This window comes from Salvia hispanica, chromosome 1, assembly GCF_023119035.1.
Source record: "Salvia hispanica cultivar TCC Black 2014 chromosome 1, UniMelb_Shisp_WGS_1.0, whole genome shotgun sequence".
NCBI classification, from domain to species: Eukaryota; Viridiplantae; Streptophyta; class Magnoliopsida; order Lamiales; family Lamiaceae; genus Salvia; species Salvia hispanica.
In genome coordinates, this window is record NC_062965.1 from 12,107,365 (window position 1) to 12,132,657 (window position 25,293).

Here is a 25,293-nt window from a genome sequence, read left to right on the forward strand (position 1 = left end):
GTGGGGAAAGTCAGTGTGCGCAACGGTCACCTGTGTTGGCACGTGCCGCGTGGCTAAGGAAAGACGTTACTTTCAAATTGTGTTTTAAAACATGCAATTGTGGTTGCTTGTCTGTTTTTTCACTTCATTTTTTAACTAATTTGTTCAATTAATTATTGTGGGTTTTGAGTAGTTTGCACTTTTATGTGCTGTAATAATAAGCCCATTAGTGCGTGTGTGTGTGAGAGAGAGAAAGAAGAGAGGCGCTCTTCCCCACTTTTGACTAATTGACTAGACAGTTTGCAATTGTCAATTTAATTTGGGACGGCAACGGATTTTTTTCTATTTTTATTTCAAAATTCTAGATTGTCTTAGTAAATTGATAGTAGACCACATTTTAATTGCAAATTTAGGATTAACTAGCTAAGATAATGTTGTCAGATTTACTAATGCAATTACATTGGATTTTAATCCACTTTGATTAGTATCTAATCAAAAGAAATCGTGAAATACTGTATTCCCAGTTTGATTTGCGGAATTTCGAAATACTTAAATAAAGTTGATGAAGAAAGGGTAGATTTGATGAGACAATAATTACAACGAATAGATATCCGGTGATTAAAAAAATAGAAATACTATAGTATAAAGTTTAAACAGATTGACCTGTCAATATCTAATATAGCAACAATTTTATTCGTGGATTTTTGTTCTTATTTTCTAAATATCCGATTTTCCTTTTAAATTTCATCGAATGCAAATTGTTGGTAAACGTTTCTAATCGCTGAATCCTTATCGAGATATTCATTTTTAATTGGACGAGTACTAATATAGGCGTGTTTGATAAGTTAGTAATATCAAGATAGAGAATTATATATGGACATTTTTAATTGTTTAATATCATATTTAAGCTTAACTCAAAGTCCAATATAAGATAAGAGCCCTAACCAATCTTAACAAAATTATAACATTAACCATGTTTATGTATTCCACCAATTTGTCAAATTAAGCCATGTTATTTAATACTATAAAATACAATTTTAGACAATTTCTTTTCTATCAAACAATAACGGAAAAAAAATCATATCTTTGCATATCTTGACATGAATCTCGTATTTCTTATCTTGTTTTACATATCTTCTTATATCCCATCTTATTTTATCAAACGAGTCCTTAGAGTTAAGTAATATACTTTCAATCTCGTGTGGTGACGTGATATTCATAATATCAAGAGTGAACTTCAAAAATAGTCTTTGGACTATTAGTTTATCTCGTTCATAGTTCCTGGATTTTAAAAATATCGCCAGTAATCCATGGACTTAAGGGAAATCTCGAAATTGGTCCTTTTGGCTTTTTTTGGGTACGAAAATGCACTTGACATTTTAAATATGATATTATTTCAGTTATGATTTGATATTATTTTTAAAATTATCATTCTTCTTCCCTTTTGTCATCCTTCACTTTTTTTCTTTATTCCAAATATTAGATTTAATTTTACAAAATTTAAATTTAAATTTTTAAATATCAATAAATTTTTTTAATTATAAAAATTACTCCCTCCGTTCCACAATAGTTGAGTCATTTCATTTTGTGCACTCATTTTAGAAAAATGATACTCTCTTCGTCCCAAGATATTAGACCCCTTTCTTTTGGGTACATGAATTTAGGAGATGTTGTTTTGTAGTGTAAGTGAAGTTGGTAATAAAGTAAATTTTTAAACATAAATAGAAATGACTCAAGTATGTTGGGACATCCCAAAATGGTATATGGATCTAATATCTTGGGATGGAGAGAGTAATAAATAGTTAAAGTTGAGAAAAAGTAAAGTAAGTGAGAGAATAACGTTGATAAGACTCTTATCTACTTTATTTTGTCTCTTACTTCACTATTTCTACATTTAACTATTTATCATCATTTTTCCAAAATGAGTGCAGAAAATGAAATAACCTAACTACCGCGGAACGGAGGGAGTATTAAATAACAAAAATTAATAGTCATAATCAATATGTATTTGATAGTGTATATTATTTAATCAACAAGGTATGACTACGCCTCAGTTTTAATCAATATTTAATAGCTTTAATAATAAATAGATCATATAACACGATTTATTCTGAAATAAATATGCCTCTAATGTAAGACTAATATAATTTTTCTTTATTAATTTGAAAACAATCAAAATTTATTAGAAAATTTCAACAAAAATACTCATGTATAAAATTTTTAGTAGGATCAAATTTTTAGTCAACTTCATACTCACAAGCAATTATAACAACCGAACGAAGGCTAAATAAAATAACTCTTATTTTCCTATACTTCTTCAATTAAGCTGAATATATATTAAATAACAAAAACTAATAGTTTTAATCAATATTTATAGTGTCCATGAATTAATAGTTTTAATTAAATTTTTTTATTAATATTTAAAAATCAAAATTTAAAATTTAATTTATAAAATTAAATCTAATATTAAAATAAAAAAACAAAGTAAAGAATGACAAAATGGAAGAAGAACGATAATTTTAAAATAATATCAAGTTTAAGTATATAATTGAAATAATATCAGTTTAAAAATTTTAAAAGCGTAAAAAGACCAACTCTCCTCCACACAGATTTCTATCTGCGTAAAATAAAAAAATCTCTCTTCCACAGATTTCTCCACTCCTACCCACTCTCTACGTAAAATGGAAATACTCTCTCTCCACTCCTACCCACTCTCTCTTCCAGTCAGATTTCTCGAGCACTCCCTTGGAATTCCCCCTCGCCTCTCTCTTCCGATTCTCTCCCGGTGAAGCACTTCGGTCGCCGGGGTGAAAATGGCTGTTGGTTTACTCAGATTTCCAATGGCCGCCGGTATACTCGATCCAGTGGTAGTTACGGTGCTCGGCGAAAATGGATCCGACTGCACACAATTTTCCTCCTGCTGCGGGTTTCGGAAGTGGTGACGTTCCAGATCTAGAATTCGATTTAAGAGCAAATTTGAGGCAGTGATGAATCTGAATTTTTTAATTTTTTTGTGGATTTCTTTTGGGAATTTGAACATATCTTCCTTATTTGTTGAGTCCTTTCTCTGATTTGGATTCTGATTCTTGGATCAACGATTTCTAGAGCTTGAATTTTAGAACATGTTAAATTTATCTTTTTGTGATCCCTCTCTCTTTTGGTTATTTCCAGCAACTTAATTTTGAACACCGATTTTTTATTCTGAATTCTCTGATTTTGCATTGTTTGGGATGAAAAAAAATTGAACATAATTCTCCATAATAAAGAACACAAACTGCTGAATATTTATTGTTGCAGATTAGAACTTACCCATTTTTTCCAATCGACCATTGTGGCATTGTTCATCTCTATCACAAATTAACCATTACGAACAAAAAAAATAGAGAAAAGTGTATATATTTGCATTAAGGGTAATATTGTCATTTTATAGCATATAAATATAGTAGTCAGAAAAATTATCTAATTTATAAAACAATATCATAAAATTCTTATCCATATAGCCGTCAGTCACAGTACATGTAGCAGGTTGCATGGCAGGGCGATGTCAGCATGGAGTGTTAATTTGACGAGAATGCCCTTTCAGGGCCTGAGAGTGTTATCGTCCGAAATACCTGGTTTGTGATTGTATATTTTATTAGACCCCTGTGATGGAATTTTTTTTTTGTTAGGGGTCAACGATGCAACAAGCCGAAAAGTTAGGGCCCTTTTATGCAGTTCACTCTTACCAAAATCCCCCAAAACCCCTCAAAAGGATATTTTCGTATCAAAAAAAGCCAAAATGACCAATTTTGAGATAAACCCTTAGTTCAGAACTACTGGCGATATTTTTAAAATCCAGAGACTATGGACAAGATAAATCCATAATTCATGGAACATTTTTAACGTTCACTTTGATATCAAATTAACAATGCTATTATGCATAAAAAAAAAAAAAAGATAGCGAATGCTCATGATGTCACGTGACAATTATAATGTCAAATTAACAACGCTATAATGAAAAAAAAAATTAGTGAATGCAACAGATTTGTGCGGATTGTAAACAGTTTATTTATGCATTATATACATAAATTATCCACAAAGCAGTTCATCTAAATAGTTTAGTAGCATTATTGAGAATCTATGTCTATAATGCAATCTGTTGAAATTTATCTGCACATATTACGTCACAACACGAGATTGATAGTAGTACAATGTAGATTAGTTATCTTTTAAGCACTTTCTTGTATTGCTATTCAAAACCTAAAATAAAATATACTACTCCCTTTCTTGTAATAAAAAGAAATTAATAACAAAAGTAATAAGAAAAGAATACAAAATTTTCCCTTTCTTGTAATAATAAAATAAACCAGTTGAGATTAAATACTTCATCCGTCTTTAAAAATATGGACAATTAATATTGTACAAAAATTAAGATAAAAGTGGTATAGCAAGAGAGATGAGAGAATGGTAGTGGATAGAGTTGTTAATTGGGCCGGCTCAGGCCCATATAAGGGGTATTAAATTAGGACAACTTTTCAAAAATGGAATGCACATATTTTTGTGGTACAGATAAAAATAAAAAGTAAACATATTTATATAGGATAGATGGATCGGAGTACAATTTGAGAATGAAATCACAAATATACGACCAATGCGTACATGTTGGAATAAAAAGAAAGATAATTGTCATTTTAATTAAGTACTACTCCCTTCGTCCCTGATTAAGAGTCACTTTTTCATTTCGGTTCGTCCACAATTAAGAGTCACACTTCATTTTTACCATAAATGGTAAGTAGGTCCCACTTTCCACTAACTCACTTCACTCACATTTTATTATAAAACCATATAAAAAAGTGGTTTCCACATTCCACTAACTTTTTCAACTAACTTTTTTTCACATTTCTTAAAACTCGTGGCCGGTCAAAGTGTGACTCTTAATCGGGGACGGAGGGAGTAGTATAATACTTACTCTATCCATGAAAAATATTCTCCATTTTGCCATTTTGAGATGCCCATAAAAAATAGTAATCTTATTCCTAAAAATGGAAGTTTCTATCTCATACTTTTCCCATTTTTTCTACTATTTCTCTTACTTTACCTACTTTTTCTTCATATCTCTCTTATTTTACCAATTTCTCATTAAAACTCATGCGACCCAAAAATATGATTATTTTTTATGGACGGAGGAAGTAACTTTTTTATCAAACGTTCAAAGAGGGGATCCTAGAATGGGATCCCATGTTGTGGAGGAGTGCACGACATGAGAATGGGTGTTGTTCCTGACACCCTAATATTTTAATTATAAATAAAATTACTCCTTTCGTCCACCATTGAAAGAGCCCTTTGACTCAGTACGAATTTTAAGAAATTGTTTGACTTTATGAAGAAGAGTAAAGAAAGAAAGTGAGTAGAATGTAGGGCTCATTTAAAGTATTAATTTTGTATTAGATTATGAGCGTAAAAAGTTAATGGAATGTGGGTTCCACATGCTAAAAATGGAATAAAGTAATGATTTTATAAATCGAAAGGATCTTTAAATAGTGGACGTATTTTTTTATTTATAAAAGAGTGAACTACAAGATTAGCCTTTATATATAGTTAATCAAATGTTGGAGGTACTCATGTTTCAAAATGCACCAAACGCCTCTGAGTATAATATCATTTGAAGTCCTTTTTCACTATTCACGGTCTTTCATGCCCTTCTCATCATCAATTTATTTCCAAAATGCCACTCCAAGGGCATAAGTGTCTTTCCATTATTTCACATATTCCTAGTATAAATTAGTTTTAAAAGAGTGGGGAAAATAATTTATAATATATTAGTAGTTTACTTTAATCTTTATTAGTATTTCTTAAGAAAAATAATTGGAGAATAAAATATATTCAATTACCATTAATACATTCAATGATAATATGTGTATTATAATTTTTAGTACTTATAATTTATTTTACATCATTCTTAAAATTCAAATTTGTTTATATTAATGAAATGTAATGATGAAATACTGGAAAGACGAAAATGTCCTTAGTGGCATTTTGGAAAAAAAGGAGGGTGAGAAGGGCATGAAAGATCGTAAATAATGAAAAGGGACTTCAAATGATATTATATACATACGTAGATGCGTCTGGTGCAATTTTTTAAAACATGAGTACCTTCAGCGTTCGATTAATCATACATAGGGCTAATTTTATAACTCATTTTTTATAAAATAATGGGATGTGAGAGAGAGCACTCCTCCACTGCAGGGGATCCCATCCCAGGATCCTACCCTCTGCAGCTATACTGGGCATAAAAGCACATGCAGCAGCTTCTATTGTGGCAATACTGCATCGTTTTTGGAAATTTTACTTCTTTTCAAAAAGTTTTCTTTATTCTAAAAAAGTAGTACACTAAACTGTTTTACAATTTTCAAAACTGTTTTCTTTATTAAAAAAAATATAAAAATTCTATGTATGAAATAAAAGCAACTATCCTATAATACGGAGTAAGTTGCAATAATATATGATAATTGTCTTATATAATCATATGGAGTATTTCCTCTGTCTCAACTAAGTTAAGTTAACTTTTGGACACAAAGATTAAGAAATTGTGTGAAAAGTAAGATAGAAGAATAAAAGTAAGATAAGTAAAGAAAAAGTAAAATAAATTATGGAATAAAAAAATACAGATTGGATGCTTTATTTTTTGTTAAAAAAAATGATTCAATTTAGTTGGGACATCCTAAAAGGAATACAACTCAACTTAATTGTGACAAAGGTATTATATGTTTGATAAAAACAGGGCAACTATAATTTTAATTTGTTATTTTTTGAATTTATAGTTATTCTTAAAAAACACGATATGTATAAATCTTAATACAAAAACGCAGAAAAAAAATCATACGTATGACATATTTAGGTCATTTTAGGTCATTTGTAATAATGGATGACCTAAAATGAACTAAAATTAACATCAAACCTAGATTTTGTATAATGACATAAAACTGATTAATAATGACTTTCCGTGTTTTTGGTCAATTATTGACCATTAGATCACATAATAATAGGACCAAGATTTAAGCTGCATTTCTGGATTTAGATACATTCTTGTTTGGATCACCTCCCTATATAGGGGTGGGGAAACGGTCGGTTCGGTTAGAATCGAACCGATTAGTCGGTTAACCGACTCCCTTTTTTCCATACATGCAAGAACCGTAACTGAACCTTTAGTCGGTTCGGTTCCTTGAGGAACCGATCGGTCCTAATCGACGGTTCTTCGGTCCCACCGAAGGAACTAAAGGAGAGAATAGCGATGTGGTGAGTTAGACTACAGCCTCGTCGTCGCCGGCATGAGAGAGAACAACAACCTCTTATTGCATAGTCAGAGAGAGCATCGCTGCAAGGAGAAAGCAGCAGCCTCGCCGTTGTCGGCGTGGGAGAGAGCACCGGTGCCGGTGTGCTACGAGAATTTAGATGAGAGAGCTCACGAGTTATTTGAATTGACTTCATTGTAAACACTTGGTAATTTTTTTCATCTATATCAGTATGGGATTCATAAGTTACTTCATCTGTCCCATTAAATATGAAACGTTTGCTTTTTCACGCATGTTTTGAAAAAATGATAAAAAAATAATTAAAGTGAAGAAAATATAAAGTAAAAAAGAGAATAATGTAAATGAGACTCTCCTCTACATTAATCTCTCTCTTACTTTATTTTTTCACCACATTAATTATTTAATATAATATTTCCAAAACAATTGCGCAAAAGCAAACGTTGCATATTTAAAGGGACAGAGGGAGTATTTGCTAATGCTCTATATTTATCTAATATATTAAAGTTTCAAATTTAATAAACAAAGTAGCTGTCATGAGATTGGTTATTGAATCAGAGAGATGATCTGTGTTTTCTCTTGTTTGAAATGCTGACAAATTATAAGGACATAGAGTTTGGTTTCTATCACAACATTGTTTTTTTAAACTTAAAGGTGTAGGGTTTATAAAATTAAAGTGAATCTATAAAAATTCAAAATTAAATCTACTAATCGGTTCTTCGGTTCTAACCTTTCGGTTCTCGATTAGAACTGAGAACCGTCCAAATCCTAAACCCACTAACTGAGACCAAACTTTAACCTTATTTTTTTCCGTTCTCGATTAACCGATAACCGAAAAAATATAGTTCAGTTCTCGGTTAACCAAGAACCGAGAATCGAGAACCGTTTTCCCACCCCTATATATGTGTAGGGGTTTATAAAAATTGTCGTACATTTAATTTTTAAATTCATGATTAGCTTGTCTTTCCACACGCCAAATCCAACCTCAGACGCTAAATCCACTCCGGATCCAAGCGTCCGACATGAACTCCAAACAGAAGAAACTCTCCATCACGTCAGATTTTACAAATAAGAACTCCGAATACTCAAACAACCACAGATCTGTCACCAAATTCCACATCAAACACCTTAACAACGAAATAAACAGAAATCAACATAGCAATTGAAGAATTACACTAACAGCAGAGAGATCTATGCAAAATAACTTGAAATGAAACAACTCAACGCAGATCCATGAACGGTAAAACAGTAAACATTATCAACATCAAAGTTGACTCCCAAAAGTGAAGTTCGACGGTGGAAACTAGCAAAAACCACTGAAATTAAAAGTAATTGTATCTTCGCCCTCACTAGGACGGTGTTGCCAAGCACGAAAATCTTTCAGAAAGTACCCTCCCGATCACAATTACCCCAGGACCATCCCCAAGTGTGTGAAAATGTACGAGCTAAGAAGAGTAAAAAACTGTGTGTCTTGCGTTGCATGCTCTTCTCTATTTATAGGCGTTTTAGTGGGCCCAGCGAGGTATAGATAATGACTTTGTTGCCCTCAGCTGTAGACTTCCTTTATCACGCCAATTTCCTCGTAAACCCTGCTCATTTCGTTCCATTCTCCCGCTAGACCATCTCCTTCATTACTTCCTTGATCTAGCGATTTTCTTCACACACCTGGCTTAGGAAACGTGTTAGACCCAACAAATTATAACATTTTTTTGCACATTACCGATGCATGAAATTAGCCTTATCATTAGCTATATAAAAATAATGTTGGAAATTATTATTAAACTTTATTTACAAATTATTTCTAATTTTGACTAATTCAAGCGAAAATATTGTTTTCTAAGTCAATTATTTTTGTTAGGATTAAAGTTTTATATTTTGCGTTTAATAATAGTATACCATTCATTTCATAATTTTACTTTGGCAGCTAATCAATTATTGCAACTTATTATAGTATGGTTGTTTTAAACGTATATAAAATTGTTATTAAGAAAACTGTTCTGAAAAGAATTAAACGTGCTCTAAACGACACAGTATTACCACCAGAGGATCCCACTCCGTTCACTACATTGCAACCCAAATTTATTGTTTTATACACATTCTATTCAACACCCAAAATATATAATTTCTTTATTGTAGTTGATTCATAGTATTTCTTTTTTAGCTTTCTCACTATATTTGAATTATTTCTATTTTAGTAAAAAACACAATAAATCTCTTCTCCTACTTTATTTTCTCTTCATCTCTCTACTTTATTCTATTTCCTATTTTACTTTATCTCCACTTAAGTCAATTAACACAATTTGATCCCATATTGATTTTTCATGAGATCTAGTTCATAAAATTTAAATTCAAAATATAAATTAAAGGATGCCATTTGAATTAATTACATTAATCATGAGATTTTATCAAAATAAAATGGGAAGAAAATGTTTTATACAGTCTAAACAAAAAAATTAATAAAAGAAAAGTGTCATTTCTTTTTATATAAAGATAAACCAGTCAAGAATAAATATCCTTCTTTTATCAAGTGCTCTATATTTATTTATATGTGGAATATAATTTAGTGATTAAAATAGTAGTAGTATTCAATTTAATACACTTGGTTCAGTAAAAATCAATACCACCAGTATATACGAATACAAAAGTACCAACGGGTACATGTTGGAATAAATGCAGTACATTTAATTATGTGAAGAATCTTTAGATACTGTACCTTTTCTAATATATATTCTCAATATTAGACTATTATTAATTTATTATGCTATTAATATTGATAAACATTTCATAAAAACACATTTAAAATTAACTCAGAATTCACAATACACAATCCTCAATTAATTTTGACTGTGGCCCATTAAACAGTTCAACAGCAAGACGTAACATTATTTGAACCTTTTGTGAGTAACATTCTAAAAGTAAATTGATACAAGGACAAGTATGGTAATGAAATTATGTGGTCAATCTAGAAATACGGAGCAATATTTCTCTTGCAAGTTGCAATTAATCGGCCTCTCAAATTACTAATTAGGTTCAAATATGTTGGTGTTGTGACTTATGATTCTGGGCAACTCTAACGGTCTATGAATCTAATTTTCTGAATCACAGTCGTGAAGTTGACAAAAACTCGCATGGCTGACAAATCGTGCAAATTGAGTTATTAACAGGTCCACCAGAATAGTAATTTATTAAGGTCAAACTTGAACATGAGTACTTGCTAAGAAAATTTTAAGCTCAAATATAACCCGACCTGCTACATTAACTGAACACGATCCACAAACTATATTAACTGTTAGCATACATCCGATTCGTAATAACACGACACGATCGCGATAAGCCGATAACAACACATTAACGACAAGATAACATATTAATGCAACATATAAAAGTGAGAAATGATAACCTAATTTTAACAGGTTACCCGGTCCAACCCGAACTCAACCTGAAATTATCACATTAGGTCGACTAGATAAGGACACGAACACGATAAGACTTGACACTAACCCATTTATATTGTGCATTTCCGTATTGTTTTAAAAATTGTCAGCTCTGTCTGCCACTTATTGTGATACTTAAAATGTCACAATAGGTGTTTGACCTATTATAACAATTTTTTAAGTGTCCTAATGTATTGCGTAATATAATCTGTGACGATTATTGGTGGACAGAGTGAGTACTTTATAAGCATGACAATAATAATCCACCTTCAATCATAATCATGAAGTTGACAAAAACTTGCATGGCCACCAACTTACACTGCGTTTAGGGCTCACAAATTGTGCAGATTGAGTTATTAACCAGTAGACTATATAACAATTCAACTTGGTAAGAACTTGATATCTTGGTGTTCCAAAAAACAACTAGTTGTCTCTCGAAGCAACACTGAGGCTGAATACCGAAGTCTTGCTCAGACTGTCTGTGAAGTCACTTGGGTAACTTTTCACCTCTTCAAATTCAGAATCTCATCCTCTCGCACTCTGATTGTGTGGGTAGATAGTATCAGCACCATTGCTTTAGCCAACAACCCATTTCTTCACGCCGCTCCAAGCATATTGAATTCGATATACATTTTGTTCGCTACAAGGTTCAAGCCAAATTAAAGGATCTTTGTCATGTCCCTCTTTCGACCAAATTGCAGATGCCCTCACGAAGCCACTTTCTTTCGATTCTTCTCTAAACTTCGCAACAAATTCACTATTAGCCCTCGGTCTTCACTCGAATTGTAGGGGATATTGAAATCTCTCACTTAAACGTCAAAATAGAAGAAGTCGTCGATAAACATGCATGCAATCCCAAGATAGAATAGAATATGACATAACACTACACCAACCAGGAAAAAAGAAATGTGTTGATTAAATGTGAAAAATTCCAGTTTCAATTAGAAATGTTTATTCAACTAGAATATAAAATTGCAAATTTTCAAATTTTCAACTAATAAAAATAATTGACTTTATTTCTAATTTTGACTAATTCAAGCGAAAATATTGTTTTCCAAGTCAATTATATATTTTTATTAGGATTAAGTTTTATATTTTGCGTTTTATAATACCATTCATCTCAAAATTTCACTTTGGCAGCTAATCAATTGTTGCAATTTATTATAGGATAGTTGTTTTAAACGTATATAAAATTGTTTTATTTGTTTGAATCAAGAAAACTGTTTAGAAAAGAATTCAAAGTGCCCAAAACGACGCAGTATTGCCACCGTAGGAGCTGTTGACTTTTATGCTAGTCTGATCCCCCTAACTACTTTGCAACCCAAATTTACTGTTTTATAAACGTTCTTAAAACCCTTCATGATAATCTCTAATAGGGAAAAATATTTCTATTCAACATCCAAAATAGATAAATTTCTTTAAATTATTGTAGTTGAGTCATAGTATTTCTATTTAGTTTTCTCACTATATTAAATCATTTCCTTTTTAGTAAAAAAAATAAATAAATCTCTTTTACTTTATTTCCTCTTCACCTCTCTACTTTATTCTATTTCCTATTTTACTTTCTCCACTAGTTAAGTCAATTAACACAATTTGAATCCCATATTGATTTTTCATGAGATCTAGTTCATAAAATTCAAATTCAAAATATAAATTAAAGGATACCATTTGAATTTCACATCAATCATGAAATTTTATCAAAATAAAATGGAAAAAAAATGTTTTTACAGTCTAAACAAAAAAAAAAATTAATAAAAGAAAGTGTCATTTCTTTTTATATAAAGATAAACCAGTCAAGAATATCCTTCTTTTATCAAGTGCTCTATATTTATATGTGGAATACAATTTAGTGATTAAATAGTAGTAGACTAGTAGTAGTATTTAATTTAATACACTTGGTTCAGTAAAAATCAATACTAGAAGTATATACGAATACAAAAAGTACCAACGGGTACATGTTGGAATTAATGCAGTACATTTAATTATGTGAAGAATCTTCAGATACTGTACCTTCTCTGATAATATACTCTCAATATTAGACTATTATTAATTTATTATGCTATTAATATTGATAATAATTTCATAAAAACACAATTAAAATTAACTCAGAATTCACAATACACAATACACAATCCTTAATTAAATTTGACTGTGGCCCATTAAACAGTTCAACAGCAAGACGTACATTATTTTTATACCTTTTGTGAGTAACATTCTAAAAGTAAATTGATATAAGGACAAGTATGGTAATGAAATTATGTGGTCAATCTAGAAATACGGAGCAATATTTCTCTTGCAATTAATCGGCCTCTCAAATTACTAATTAGGTTCAAATATGTTGGTGTTGTGACTTATGATTGTGGGCGACACTAACGGTCTATCGATCTAATTTTCTAAATCACAGTCGTGAAATTAACAAAGACTCGCATAGCTGGCCAATCGTATACTTATGCTTAGGGCTGACAAATCGTGCAGATTGAGTTATTAACAGGTCCACCAGAATAGTAATTTATTAAGGTCAAACTTGAACATGAGTACTTGCTAAGAAAATTTTAAGCTCAAATATAACCCGACCTGCTACATTAACTGAACACGATCCACAAACTATATTAACTGTTAGCGATACATCTGATTCGTAATAACACGACACGATCGCGATAACAACACATTAACGACAAGATTACACATTAATGCAACATATAAAAGTGAGAAATGATAACCTAATTTTAACGGGTTACCAGTCCAACCCTCATGAAGCCACTTTCTTTCGATTCTTCTCTAAACTTCACAACAAACTCACTATTAGCCCTCGGTCTTCACTCGAATTGCAGGGGATATTGAAACCTCTCACTTAAACGTCAAAATAGAAGAAGTCGTCGATAGTCATGCATGCAATCCCAAAATAGAATATACTAACATAACAAAGCACCAACCTGTAAATAAGAAATGTGCTGATTAATTTTGAAAAAAGCCAGTTTCAATCAGAAATGTTTATTCAACTAGATTATAACATTGCAATTTTTCAAATTTTCGCAACTGTTACATGATGTAATATTACTATATGATAAAAAAACATGCCATTTTGGATATACATATGTATTTTTAGTTAACAGTCAAAATATAAAAAAAATCTCAAAATATAAATTATTGTTTTATTATCATATTTTGATTAAATTAGTTTCAATTTTGATCATATAACAATTATTTTTTAAACTATGAGTTTGTATAAGTACTAGTTTTAAAAGTTATGGGATTAATAAAAAAATAAAAAAAAATTATTATTTGAAGGTCGAATATCATTTTATTTCTCTTATTATCACGAATGACTTTACTATTTTATTTATTTTGTTATTCCACTAAACTTTACGTAAAAAAATCGTTTCCACATTATTTAATTTCCTATTTCTCTTTTAAACGATTTGGATTTTCTCTCTCATATCAAAATAATACAAATAATTTTCCAAAAACAGTTTATTCGCAAAAAAAATTACAGCAGTTAAAAAAAAAATAACTGCCTCCATGCAACGGATCCGAAAAGGTGCGATGCTCTGAAATCAATTTTCGCGCCTCTTCAAAGTGAAGCAACGCCACCTCTCCGCTGCCTATAAATCCTCCCCCATTTCCTCCCCTCACTTTATCTCCGATCACACCTTCCCACCGCATTCCAATTATAAAACACTAAATCAACCAATAATCATGACCAACAACAATGATACTCCCGCTAGCGAGAGTTCTTCCTCCAACCCCATCCCTCCCCCCGTCGAGGGGAGCCCCCGCCCCGCCAACCCACGCAGCCGCGGCTCTCCTCCGCAGAATCCCGTCGAACTGCCCCTCTTTACTCAGACCCCGCCCCGCACTCCTCCCACCATGGGCGCCCCCGGCCGAACCGCCTTCGGCGCCTACCGGGCCCCGCCCCCGCCTCCGCCCCAGCAGTGGCCGTACCCTGGCTCGAGCCATGGCCTCGGAGGAAGTAGAGGCTTCGGCGCTCATGCAATCCCCGTAGGCGGCGGCGGTGGTGGGAGCGGCAGTGGAGGCGGGGGCATCCGAATCGGAGGTGGCTTGGCGGCCAGGAAGAGGAACCGTGATGGCGGGGCCGGCGGTGGTGCAAGGAACCCAGATGGAGCTGGTGACGGATACCATTACTGTAGTGTCTGTAACAAGGGCTTTAGCTCTACGAAAGCCCTGTTTGGGCATATGCGGTCCCACCCCGACCGGGGATGGAAAGGAGTTCACCCGCCTCCGACTTTTAGGGCGGAAGAAGAGTTTGCCGACCTCCATATGGCCGGCGATGAGGAAGCAGCGGCGGAGGATGCGGGAGAGGAGGAGGGGAACTTTAGGGTTCCGGACTTGAACCAGCCGCCGCCGGAGGATTCCAACTGAAGATGGTGTTTGAGTTCTTCTACCTTGTTATGTTTTTTTTTTTTTTTTTTTTTTTTTTTTTTGAGTTTGTTTGATGAATTGTGGTTTGATTGGTACTGATATTATTGTTGTGTTTTGTTGTTGTTTGTTGTTGTTGTTTGATCGAGATGTTGTTTGGTTTGCAAACAGATAGTCTTGGTCCTTGTTGTTGAGTCTTGCTGGAAGAAGAACATTTTATCTACTGAGATTGTATTGCGTGTGTTACATCGAGTTTTATCAATACAACATTTTTTTTACGTCCAATGTTGATCAATTTCGCCACTGCATTCACTAATTTTATTTTGCATCTATGAATTAATAGTATTACAGTATTTTAGAATTTTTGACATGTAAATAATTCTGCTCAGTTTCCTTACAAAGTACTGAAAAATAATTTACTTCTGATCAATGGTAAAATTGATGTAATTGATTTAATTATTAAAAAAGGTCAGTTTGATTCATCATATTAAGCAATCTAAGAAACATTTTGTGTTCCTTATCTTAAACATTTTACGTATAAATAATCGTAATAGTATTGCTCTGCAACCTAAATCCAGTATATCTGCCTAAAAACTTGGTTTTAGATCTTTTTGGGACAAATATGCGTATAATTACAACCTTAATTCACCACAAACTCTATGAAACGGTACGACACCAGAGGCAAATTGAAGCATATTCTCATGGAGTAAATCCATAAGCTTTCACCATTGCCATCACCAGAAAACCGGGCTTGAAAGTTGATGATCTGGATTTGAACGCAAGTCAAACCCTACCGTTGCCATAAATTCATATCCAAAATTCCCCTTCATCATCGCATTTTTGACTAGTTTTAAATGCCCTCAACCTTAGCCCCTAGCAACTCCAATGCAAAATCTCTTAGGCCCTTACTAACAATGATGGAATGCAGAAGAATGAAATTGAATAATGATTCCTACTCAGTGTCATTCCAAAAAAAATTGGTACACTATCATTTATTACATCCTCGTTCCATTCTGTCATACCAAGAAGGACTTTATAATTGTATCACTATTGGTGAAAATTTTTAAGTTGTATGTTCAAATACTAGGGCATGATATTTTTTTGCGTATTAGTGTCCGAGAAAATGAACTGATCACGTCATAAATAAAAATTAGGTCAGGCAAAGCTATAGGGTTTCCAACTTTCCATCATTCAAACACTCCAAAGAAATTACATCAATATTAATTAAAAATAATAAATTTGAATTCCACATATTCACATGAATAGAGCCATTCCCACAAAAAGTTGCGATTCTCACTAAAATCTTAGGCGCCTCTTCACAACAACTAATCCCAACCAACGCCACCCTTGGCACAATCTCCACCACCTCTTCACATGTCTCCACCATCGACACCTTTCGCATTCCACTCTCCCATCTCCGATCATGGCCAATGACGAGGAAGAAGTTTTATTTTAAAGCGGCGACTCTGTGTGTGTGCGTGTCAACTGGCCAGGAGGGTACCTAAACCTAGCTGTGTCGTTGGGTCTGTGCCTAAAACCTCTTGTCAATAAAAATACCTCAACCCACTTCTACTGGCTAGTATAGTGGAGTAAGGGTCGATCCCACAGAGATGGATGTAGGCGAAGTGCAATTGCAAAGACATTTTGGAAGGGTTGGTTAGCTACCACGTTGTTGGGGTTGAGTTCTACCTAGGCGTAAAATTAAAATGAGACTCTACCTATACTGACCAGTAGGTAACTAAATGCTTAATGCTATTGGATGTGTACGTGAATGTGAAAGTTGGACACCTAGTTATGCATATGAGAATCTACTAGACGAAACTTACTAAAAGTGGCTAGACAAAAGGTAAAGAGAATCAAAGGACATGCTGACAGATTGACTGCTGGGTTTGCAGAAAAGCTGAAAAAAATGCAAGTTCAAAAGAAAAAAGTAACTAAAGCAACGTATCTTTGATTGTGACATTTTCTTCTTCACCAAGCTAAACTAACCAGATCTAACAAACTCCATTGATGAATGATCAAGCTCAAAAATTCGTAAATGCAATATTTAACTTGAAATCAAGAACGAATGCAAGAAAAACTGAGATTTACGCATACTGGTCAACAAGACATGGTGACAGAAACAAGCAGAAACGAATTCCATGCATTTTTGAGAAACTTAACCATATTAAAACTTGTAAACATTAAGGAAAAACTAGATCTAACAAAGCTAGGCAGATTCAAGCACTTAAACAACAGAAATCAACATAAAACTATCAGATCTAGCTAACTAGAGAGATTTAAAGCAATAACAAAGTTGAAACTCAAATAAAACCATAAATACTTAACTTCATTCAAACATTCAAACCATAAGATGCTTCAAACATATTAACTACTGAAATTCGAGACAAATGCAAGTAAAACAAGTTCTTAAACTAAGAAAGCATTAAAAGAAAGCATGTAAATGGCTGATGGCTTCTTCTGAAACTGGAACTGGACTACGGCGGCTGGAATGATTCAAGCATGATGACTCCCCGCCGGCTGGTGGCCGGAATCTTCATGGCAGGCTGCTGGATTTAGAGAGTGGAACTTAGAGCTAATGGAGCTATTCTCTCAAAAGTGATTTCAAAGTGATAAGTCAAAAGTGATGATAAATTTTTTCCCTCCTTATGTTCAACTCCTATTTATAGGGTGGCTTGCCCTAATTTCTAGGGCTGCCTCTTCATGCGAAATGACAATTTTGCCCCTCTTTAGTAGTTGATTGTTCCAAGCAAGATCTTCCTTCTCGTGTCCAGTTCCGTAGCATCCATCCTGGCCAGTTTGCGCCTTTTCTGCTCATACTGGCCAGTTGCACACTTTTTTACTGCTTTTTCACGCCAATTCCTTCTGATCCTTTCCTCCTGATTTAGTACCTCAACCTGCACACTTTAGCAACTATTTTGCAGATATTATCCAATAAAGCACGTTATACTGACCAGCAACCAAGGCTTAGAACGAGACTCATCAGTCAACAACGACGCCTCTTTCTCCCCCACGAGGCCGAGGCGGCCGCATCCCTTCCCCACGGCGGCCAACCACAGAACTAGCTTTATTAACCCCGCCCCACCACCCCAGCATTGGCCGCCAAGTGGAAGCGGGGGGCCCGCCTTCCCCGGAGGCCACGGAGGTGGAGGAGCTGCGAGAGTGGGCGGAAACCCGCTTGGGAGGAAGAGGGCAGCGGCGGAGAGGGTGGCAGAATGTTCCACTGCACCGTATGTAATAAGGCGTTTGCTTCCGCGAGGGCCGTATTCGGGCACATGCGGAAGCATCCGGACCGGCGCCCATCCTCCCCCGGCGTTTAGGGCGGAGGAGGAATTCGCTGACGGATGATGCACAACCACAAGCAGCCGTGGAGGCCGAGGAAGAGGAGGCTAACTACCGCGTGCCGGACTTGATCAATCCGCCACCACCGGACTCCAACTGAACATTGTAATGTCAAACAAATTTTACTTATAATTTCATTTCTATTTTCTAAATTGAAAATTTTGTCAGTGTAATGCAATTCCCACTTCTTCTTTCTTGATTACTACTTCTATTATCAATATATACAACATTTTTTACGTCCAATTTATTCACTTCTGCTACTGCATGAAGCCTCTGGGTTATTATATTTAGCAAAAAATAAAATAATTTTGTTAGAATTTCTAAGGTCGACCTAAGAAATTGTGTTTCGGAATATAAACCATAATTCTCTATTTGTGTTCGGTTATAGTAGTATTATAATGAGATGTGAATCAGTAATCTAATTCTCGGATATTAAATTTCTGTGTTTTATTACATTATCAGCAAATAATTAAGGAAGTCAACATAAAATTTGAGAATTTATAAAGGAAAGCCGTCATAAATTTTGGTTTATTAGCAAGTTGACAAATACAGTATAAGATTTTACTTATGGATTTTATACTGAATCTTATAGCTTTTAAAACTATAATGATATCTTATCTAAACTACAAAACATTTTACATACATTTTGATAATGGCTTTAGGGGAACTTTCATTTGTGATTGTGAGTTTCATGATTAGATAAAGACATTAAACCAACTATGTCTTGAGGAAGGTAGTAGTATAATGGAGTATTGAGTCTTGTGATTCTTCTCTTTTTTATTAGAGTAAACACGTTGATTCTCAAATGAGGCTAAAATTGCAGATTAATTCATTACATGTATATACAAAATCGCCACGTCATCTGAAGACGTGGCGGTACATACCAAATTTGGCGCGAAAATTGTGTCATATTTCTGTTATTACTGTTGGGAGAGCGCACTGAACAAGTCGATCGGTTTTTGGATTGGTTTCTGAAAATTGCAAAAATGATGGAGAAGGGCGATCCCGTGGTGCAGAAGGTGTATAACAGAATGCGACTGTGGGAATTTCCAGATCAATATCTCGTCGAGCCCACCGATGGCTCCTCCGCCCCATTTCTCGCCGTCAGCCGCTACAACGCCTCCTTCTCTCTCACCGGTATACCTAATTCCCAATTCATTTTTCTCCCTCTCATTACCTGAATTCTTAATTCCCTCTCTGCGCAGACGAGCTACCGCAGATTATCAGTTCCCCAAATATCTGGACAATCTACGGAGTGGTTGGGACACTGAAGCTCTTGGCAGGCAACCCAATTTTTACTACATCTAATCTCGATCAATTTCAATTAGGTCAATCAATTGTTGATTTCTTCCCCCAAATTGTTTAGGCAGTTATTTGCTGGTGATAACTGGACGCGAAAGCGCGGGAACTTATGTAGATAAACCCATCTTCAGAATCTCGTCAATGAAGATTTTCCCTTGCGATATCTCCCTCAAGCATGCCTCAGAAGAACACGTATAGTAATAATTCTTCAATAATTTTTTTTTTTGAAATCTGAAATAAAACAGAGTTTGGCCTATTTTGGGCAGAAAAGGATGGAGAGTGAATTCTCGCAGTTGCTACACATTGCAGAGAACACTCCTGGTCTTTATTTCTCCTACGAAGTCAATTTAACATTGAGGTAAATAAACCTGTTAATTTCTTCAAATGTAGCCAAATTTTGTTAATAATCATTAATCTCATTTTCAGCCTTCAAAGACTGCATGATTTGAGTGAGGAATCCAAATTGCTTCCTCTTTGGAGACAAGTAAGTAATTTCCTTAATTTTAGCTCTTTAAAGTAGTACTCTGTTAATGGTTGTTGCACAGGCCGATCCTCGATTTCTATGGAATAGCTACATTTCGGGATTTCTAGTAGATAACAAGGTTAGTTTATATTTTCAGCACTCCTTCCACAACAATTGGGGAAAGTGTAGTGCCTGATCAGTAGTGGTGGTTGTGCAGCTTGATCCATACTTGCTTCCTGTTATGCAAGGCAATATCCTTTTTTTTTACGCGGTAATCTTGATGATGGATAGTGTCTTACTACTTGTGTATAGCATATGAAGTCAACAAGCCTTAACTAGTCATCAGGTTTCAAGAGCTTTCAGTATGCACTCGGAGAGAACATTCTCAAAGTCTCGTTAATTGGACGTAGATGCAACAGACGAACTGGTATATATGGAATGAATCGCAAAATGGACTGAACTAATATATGATCTATACTATGAGTTCTCATTTTGGATGTTTCTGAAGGCACTCGGATGTGGACAAGAGGAGCTGATTCTGATGGTTTTGTTGCGAACTTCGTAGAAACAGAACAAATCATGCAACTGAATGGCAACATTGCATCGTTTATCCAGGTAATTCTTTGGAGAATGCAATCATCCATTTGAAATGAAGAAATCCTTAACTTGTTGAGTTCTTGTTATAGGTTCGAGGGTCGATTCCTTTGATCTGGGATCAGATTGTTGATTTGACTTATAAACCTAAGTTCTTCATCTGGAATTTCGAAGTGAGGTTTATTTATATTCTGAATTCCAACACATAGTTTACTACTGCTGATTAAAACATAACATTGCTGCAGCCTCATGTGGTAGAAAAACACTTTAATGATCTGAATAAGAAATATGGAAATGTTTTAGCTGTTAATCTTGTCAACAAGGTAAGTCTCTATGACTTTTGAAAAATTGTTTTTTAGTTACATATTTAAATAAAATTTCAATGCAATTTTATTTTATAGCATGGAGATGAGGGACGTCTATGTGAGCTGTTTGGTTTCGCAATGCAACATATTGCTAGTGATAATGTCAGGTGTGAAAGATGCATTTGTTCTAAAAATCTCATCCTTGCCTAATTATTAAGTTCTATGCGTCTATGATGAATATTAATTTACTTGTACAATATTACAATACTTTTCACAGGTACAGGCATTTCGATTTTCATAAAATCTGCGGAGAATTATACATTGATTGGCTTTCCATTCTATATTATCAAATCGAGATATTTCTCCATAAGAACAGGTAACATTTCTTATACTCCATAAATATAATTATGCTTTCAAGTTTTATAAATGAGTCTATCACTTGAATTGGATTTTGTTCAGCTATTTTTTATTGAATGATAAGAGGGAGAAGGTTGAGAAACAAATTGGAGTTGTTAGGACTAATTGCGTGGATTGTTTGGACCGTACTAATGTCACCCAGGTGGATAAAAATATACTTCAAATTTAGAATGTTTTTAATATTGAGTGAAACCATTAACCGATTGTTGTATGTGCAGAGCATGATTGGTCGTAAAACGTTGGAATCCCAAATTCGAAGGGTTGGCGTTTTTCATATTGATGAAACTATAAGAATGCATCCAAAGTTGGACGAATGCTTCAAAAATAGTGAGTGTTTAACATGATATCTGTGTGCTGTATATTTGTTTCTGATGCTTATATCTGAGATTATTTGTGTAGTGTGGGCTAACCACGGCGACGACATCAGCATTCAGTATGCAGGCACTCGTGCTTTGAAAGGAGATTTTGTGAGGTGAAATAATTTGGCATGTACTTGAACTAGTACTGTTAGAAACATAACCATGTAATAATATAATCAGATTTGGCAAGAGAACGATTTGTGGTACTGTGAAAGAGGGTTGGACTGCTCTGGTTCGTTACTACCTCAACAACTTCTGTGACGGTTCTAAGCAGGATGCAATTGATCTGTTGCACGGACATTTTAGTTGGCTGGTGTTGAGGAATCGTAGCGTTGAGGCTGTTGCTGTAAGTCTCTTACTAACACCATGAATCAACCATTTTTACTCTTTTTCATCTCATGTGTTAGCTTCTTTGTGCAGTCATTTCCATTGGCTTTTTCGGCGATACTCAGTGGGATTTTCTACGCGATGCTTTCACTTATTCGAGGTTAGCATGTGAAAATGATACTAGTATACTTGTTTGGTTTTGTGATTGTAATAAAGCTGTTTGATGCAGTTGTAGATGAGCATGATCCTTGGAACATATTTATTTCCATCATGTGGGGAAGCATGAGTTACCTTGTGGCCATGTTTGTTAAGGCCAACGCTCCCATCTTCTGCAATCGTCCTCGTCTCAACCAACCAAGGCTCTGACTCACTTATGATTTTCCCTCTTAATTTTGATGTAATAAAATGCACTATCTAATATAAAGGCCATTAATTAAGTGTCAATTGTATTTGTTATGTATTCACATTACAGAATGGAGAGTCTCAGTAAATAGAGATTGCCATGCATGAAATAAGTCTCTTCTTCTGTAATTGATTCTTTGAATCTCTTGCGGAGTACATCTTTAAGCCTTCTAGCTTTGTAAGAATGTCTGATCTTTAGATCGAACCAGATCAATCGAACATATATATATACAATATACGTAGAAATATACGAGTAAAACGAATAAATTACGACCAAGAACAAATACAGTTATATTAATATGATAAACACACATGCATACTTATAAATCAGAGAAAATTACATTGATCCAACCAGATTGCTTATCCGACTGATGACTATTATTATCACACGACACAACATTATTATTTCATAGAATTAAGTTTTATTTTATCCAAGTCCTCCCTCTATGTATACAATATACATAGAGAGTAAAGAATCTGTGATAGATTCATTTAGAAGGTGGTGAGGATGAGGATGGTGTTCTTCCTCCTCCCAGGATACCCCCAAGAATTCCGGTAATAATTCCGATGAGATCAATACCTTGAAGGTGCCGCCCTGATGACAGATGACGGCTCGTAGCATGACACGTCGCAATGCTCATCATCGTCACACAAACAATCACAACATGGATGATTTTGCTGCCCACCTTCATGATTTTCAGAATATTGAGTTATGTTTAATTGCAATGTTATTAAGTATTTATAGAGATAGAATTTGATGCCACTTTCTGCTAATTAATAATTCATCTTCTATAGGTCTACCTTAGCCTAGCCATGCATAATTCCAAGCTACATATAGGTCTTAAGACGGTAAATGCTTTAATTTGTTAGGCATCGATACATATATAAAGCCACAGTTTTTTAGAACAACACGTGGCATACTTTGGCGGGAAAAATATAGATATTTTTTTACATTACGTGTAAACTGATGGTTACAAAACAGCCACAAATACACCATTAAATACTTTTGCTGAAATCTTGGAAGGTGTGAAAAGCGTATTGATCCATGTGCACCTCCATCTTGATCGATGTGAAAGGTTTTCAAATCAGTCTTGATGCAGATCTTTGCAAAGGGCTGCCTATGAATCCAAGTGAAATTGAAATAAAATGTTGGTTAATAGAATAAACTGAGAGAGCGGAGACGTATTTCAACCCTCTATAAATACACATTCTCACATCAAAGAATGAACTGAGAGAGCTGAGATGTATGGGAGCTAGAAGAAAAATGTAAAGAAGAAGAAAATAGGTAATATTAACACGTTTTACATATATTCCTATTTCTCATTTTTGCCAAAATTCAATGTTGGTGGAGGGAGTGAATTGGGCAGTTTGTGCAAAGTCGAAGCATGATTTGTCATCAAATTTGAATATCTGGAAAAATCTTTTAATTCTAATTATATAATTAAATATGGCCAGACTTGCAGATTCACTAAAGAAATCCAACAAAGAGGAGGCAAAGTATGAAGAGGAGGAAGAAGAAGAAGAAAAATTAACCTGATGATGTACAGCGGAAATGGCGGTGAGTCCACTCCGACTGCTTTTTTCCTAATTTCTTTTTCTTCATTCGCTATTTTTAATGGAGTCTTCATTCTTTACCTTCTTTAGGTCGGACATGATCAGTTAATAAGGACATAAACCAAGCCGAAGATGGAGGCTGCGGTTGATTTGAGGAGAAAGCAGGGAGAGGCGGTGGTAGATTCTTAGACATTTCTATTTTAACCCTAGGTGGTGAAAATATTATAGGACAACAATATTGGGCTTTGTAATTACTACTCCATTTGATTTAGTTGTTGGTTGAGCCGCTCTCATTTTTAATAGAGCCCATAAATTTGGTTGAGCAACTCTCAGTTTGTGTGTTCGTTTTATTAATTTATTTAAGTAATTACACTATTGGAATTGATTGTGACTGTGTATATGAATATTTGATTGGTTAAGATTAATATATAAGTTACATAACTTTTATTTGGTTTTGTTAAAAGCATAGTATTATAATTCGAATGAAATAGTAGTTTGTCATTATTTTAATTATATGTGGACATTTTATTAAGAGTTGAGATAGATTATTGCAATAGTAATTTATGTTTTCTACATATAATACGACATATACATATATTGCCACACAACGCAATTAAATTTATATTATGCTTTATTTTAATTTCAAAGAATATTTCTAGAAAAGAGAAAGGATGTTGGGGAAAAAACAGATGGAATTGTTGCCAATTGCGATTTCTCTAATTTTTTTTAATTACATTTGTTTAAATTTACAATAAGCATGTCCCATCAATATCAATTAAGCCCTAACAGCATTTCATAGCTTTTGACATTTTTGATAGTATTACTATTTCTTTTACATAAAATTTTATTGAAAATTATGCATAACATATTGTAAAAAATTGTATGCCAACTATCAAGCAAGGTTTTTGGTATATTTTTTTAAAAAAATTTAATTTTACTCAGCAAAATTAAAGTTACATAACAAGATACATTGTTTAGTATGTATTATAGAAATATAATGTCAGATACATAACAAGATAGGTTCTCATTAAATAAAGTACCATTATATATTGGATAATATACATAAAAAAAGGTTGGAGTTTTGTTTTTAGCTAACGAAGGAAATTGATCACTTGTGGTGGGACAACTCAAAATGAAAAATTAATCACT

At 34.0% G+C, this 25,293-nt stretch overlaps 2 protein-coding genes and 2 long non-coding RNA genes across 5 annotated transcripts; 3 read left to right on the forward strand and 1 right to left on the reverse strand.

The window, feature by feature from the left end:
• Positions 1–14,398: 14,398 nt before the first annotated feature.
• LOC125187142 (translation initiation factor IF-2-like) lies at positions 14,399–15,082 on the forward strand. Its single transcript, XM_048083675.1, has one exon. It carries the CDS (start codon positions 14,399–14,401, stop codon positions 15,080–15,082), a length of 684 nt encoding a protein of 227 aa, XP_047939632.1.
• Positions 15,083–19,407: 4,325 nt separating this feature from the next.
• On the forward strand, positions 19,408–22,593 carry LOC125202706 (phosphoinositide phosphatase SAC6-like). Of its 2 annotated transcripts, none has more exons than XM_048101152.1 (19): positions 19,408–19,558; positions 19,627–19,704; positions 19,788–19,915; positions 19,990–20,081; positions 20,150–20,207; positions 20,269–20,325; positions 20,404–20,437; positions 20,533–20,613; positions 20,695–20,801; positions 20,873–20,953; positions 21,026–21,103; positions 21,182–21,252; positions 21,363–21,461; positions 21,545–21,644; positions 21,721–21,829; positions 21,902–21,974; positions 22,042–22,207; positions 22,282–22,348; positions 22,418–22,593. In XM_048101152.1, exons 1-19 carry the CDS (start codon positions 19,408–19,410, stop codon positions 22,552–22,554), a joined length of 1,767 nt encoding a protein of 588 aa, XP_047957109.1. In that variant the 3' UTR covers positions 22,555–22,593. The 2 variants fall into 2 exon arrangements, with proteins under 2 accessions (XP_047957109.1, XP_047957110.1); XM_048101153.1 differs by having other exon boundaries at positions 22,424–22,593.
• A 923-nt stretch (positions 22,594–23,516) lies between these two features.
• LOC125201779 lies at positions 23,517–24,260 on the reverse strand. Its single transcript, XR_007172967.1, has 2 exons — positions 24,124–24,260; positions 23,517–23,708 (listed from the first exon to the last, which is right to left on the reverse strand). It is a non-coding gene; the product is annotated as an uncharacterized LOC125201779 (long non-coding RNA).
• Positions 23,614–24,529, forward strand: LOC125201778. The gene is made up of 3 exons (XR_007172966.1): positions 23,614–23,875; positions 24,046–24,148; positions 24,235–24,529. It is a non-coding gene; the product is annotated as an uncharacterized LOC125201778 (long non-coding RNA).
• Positions 24,530–25,293: the final 764 nt, after the last annotated feature.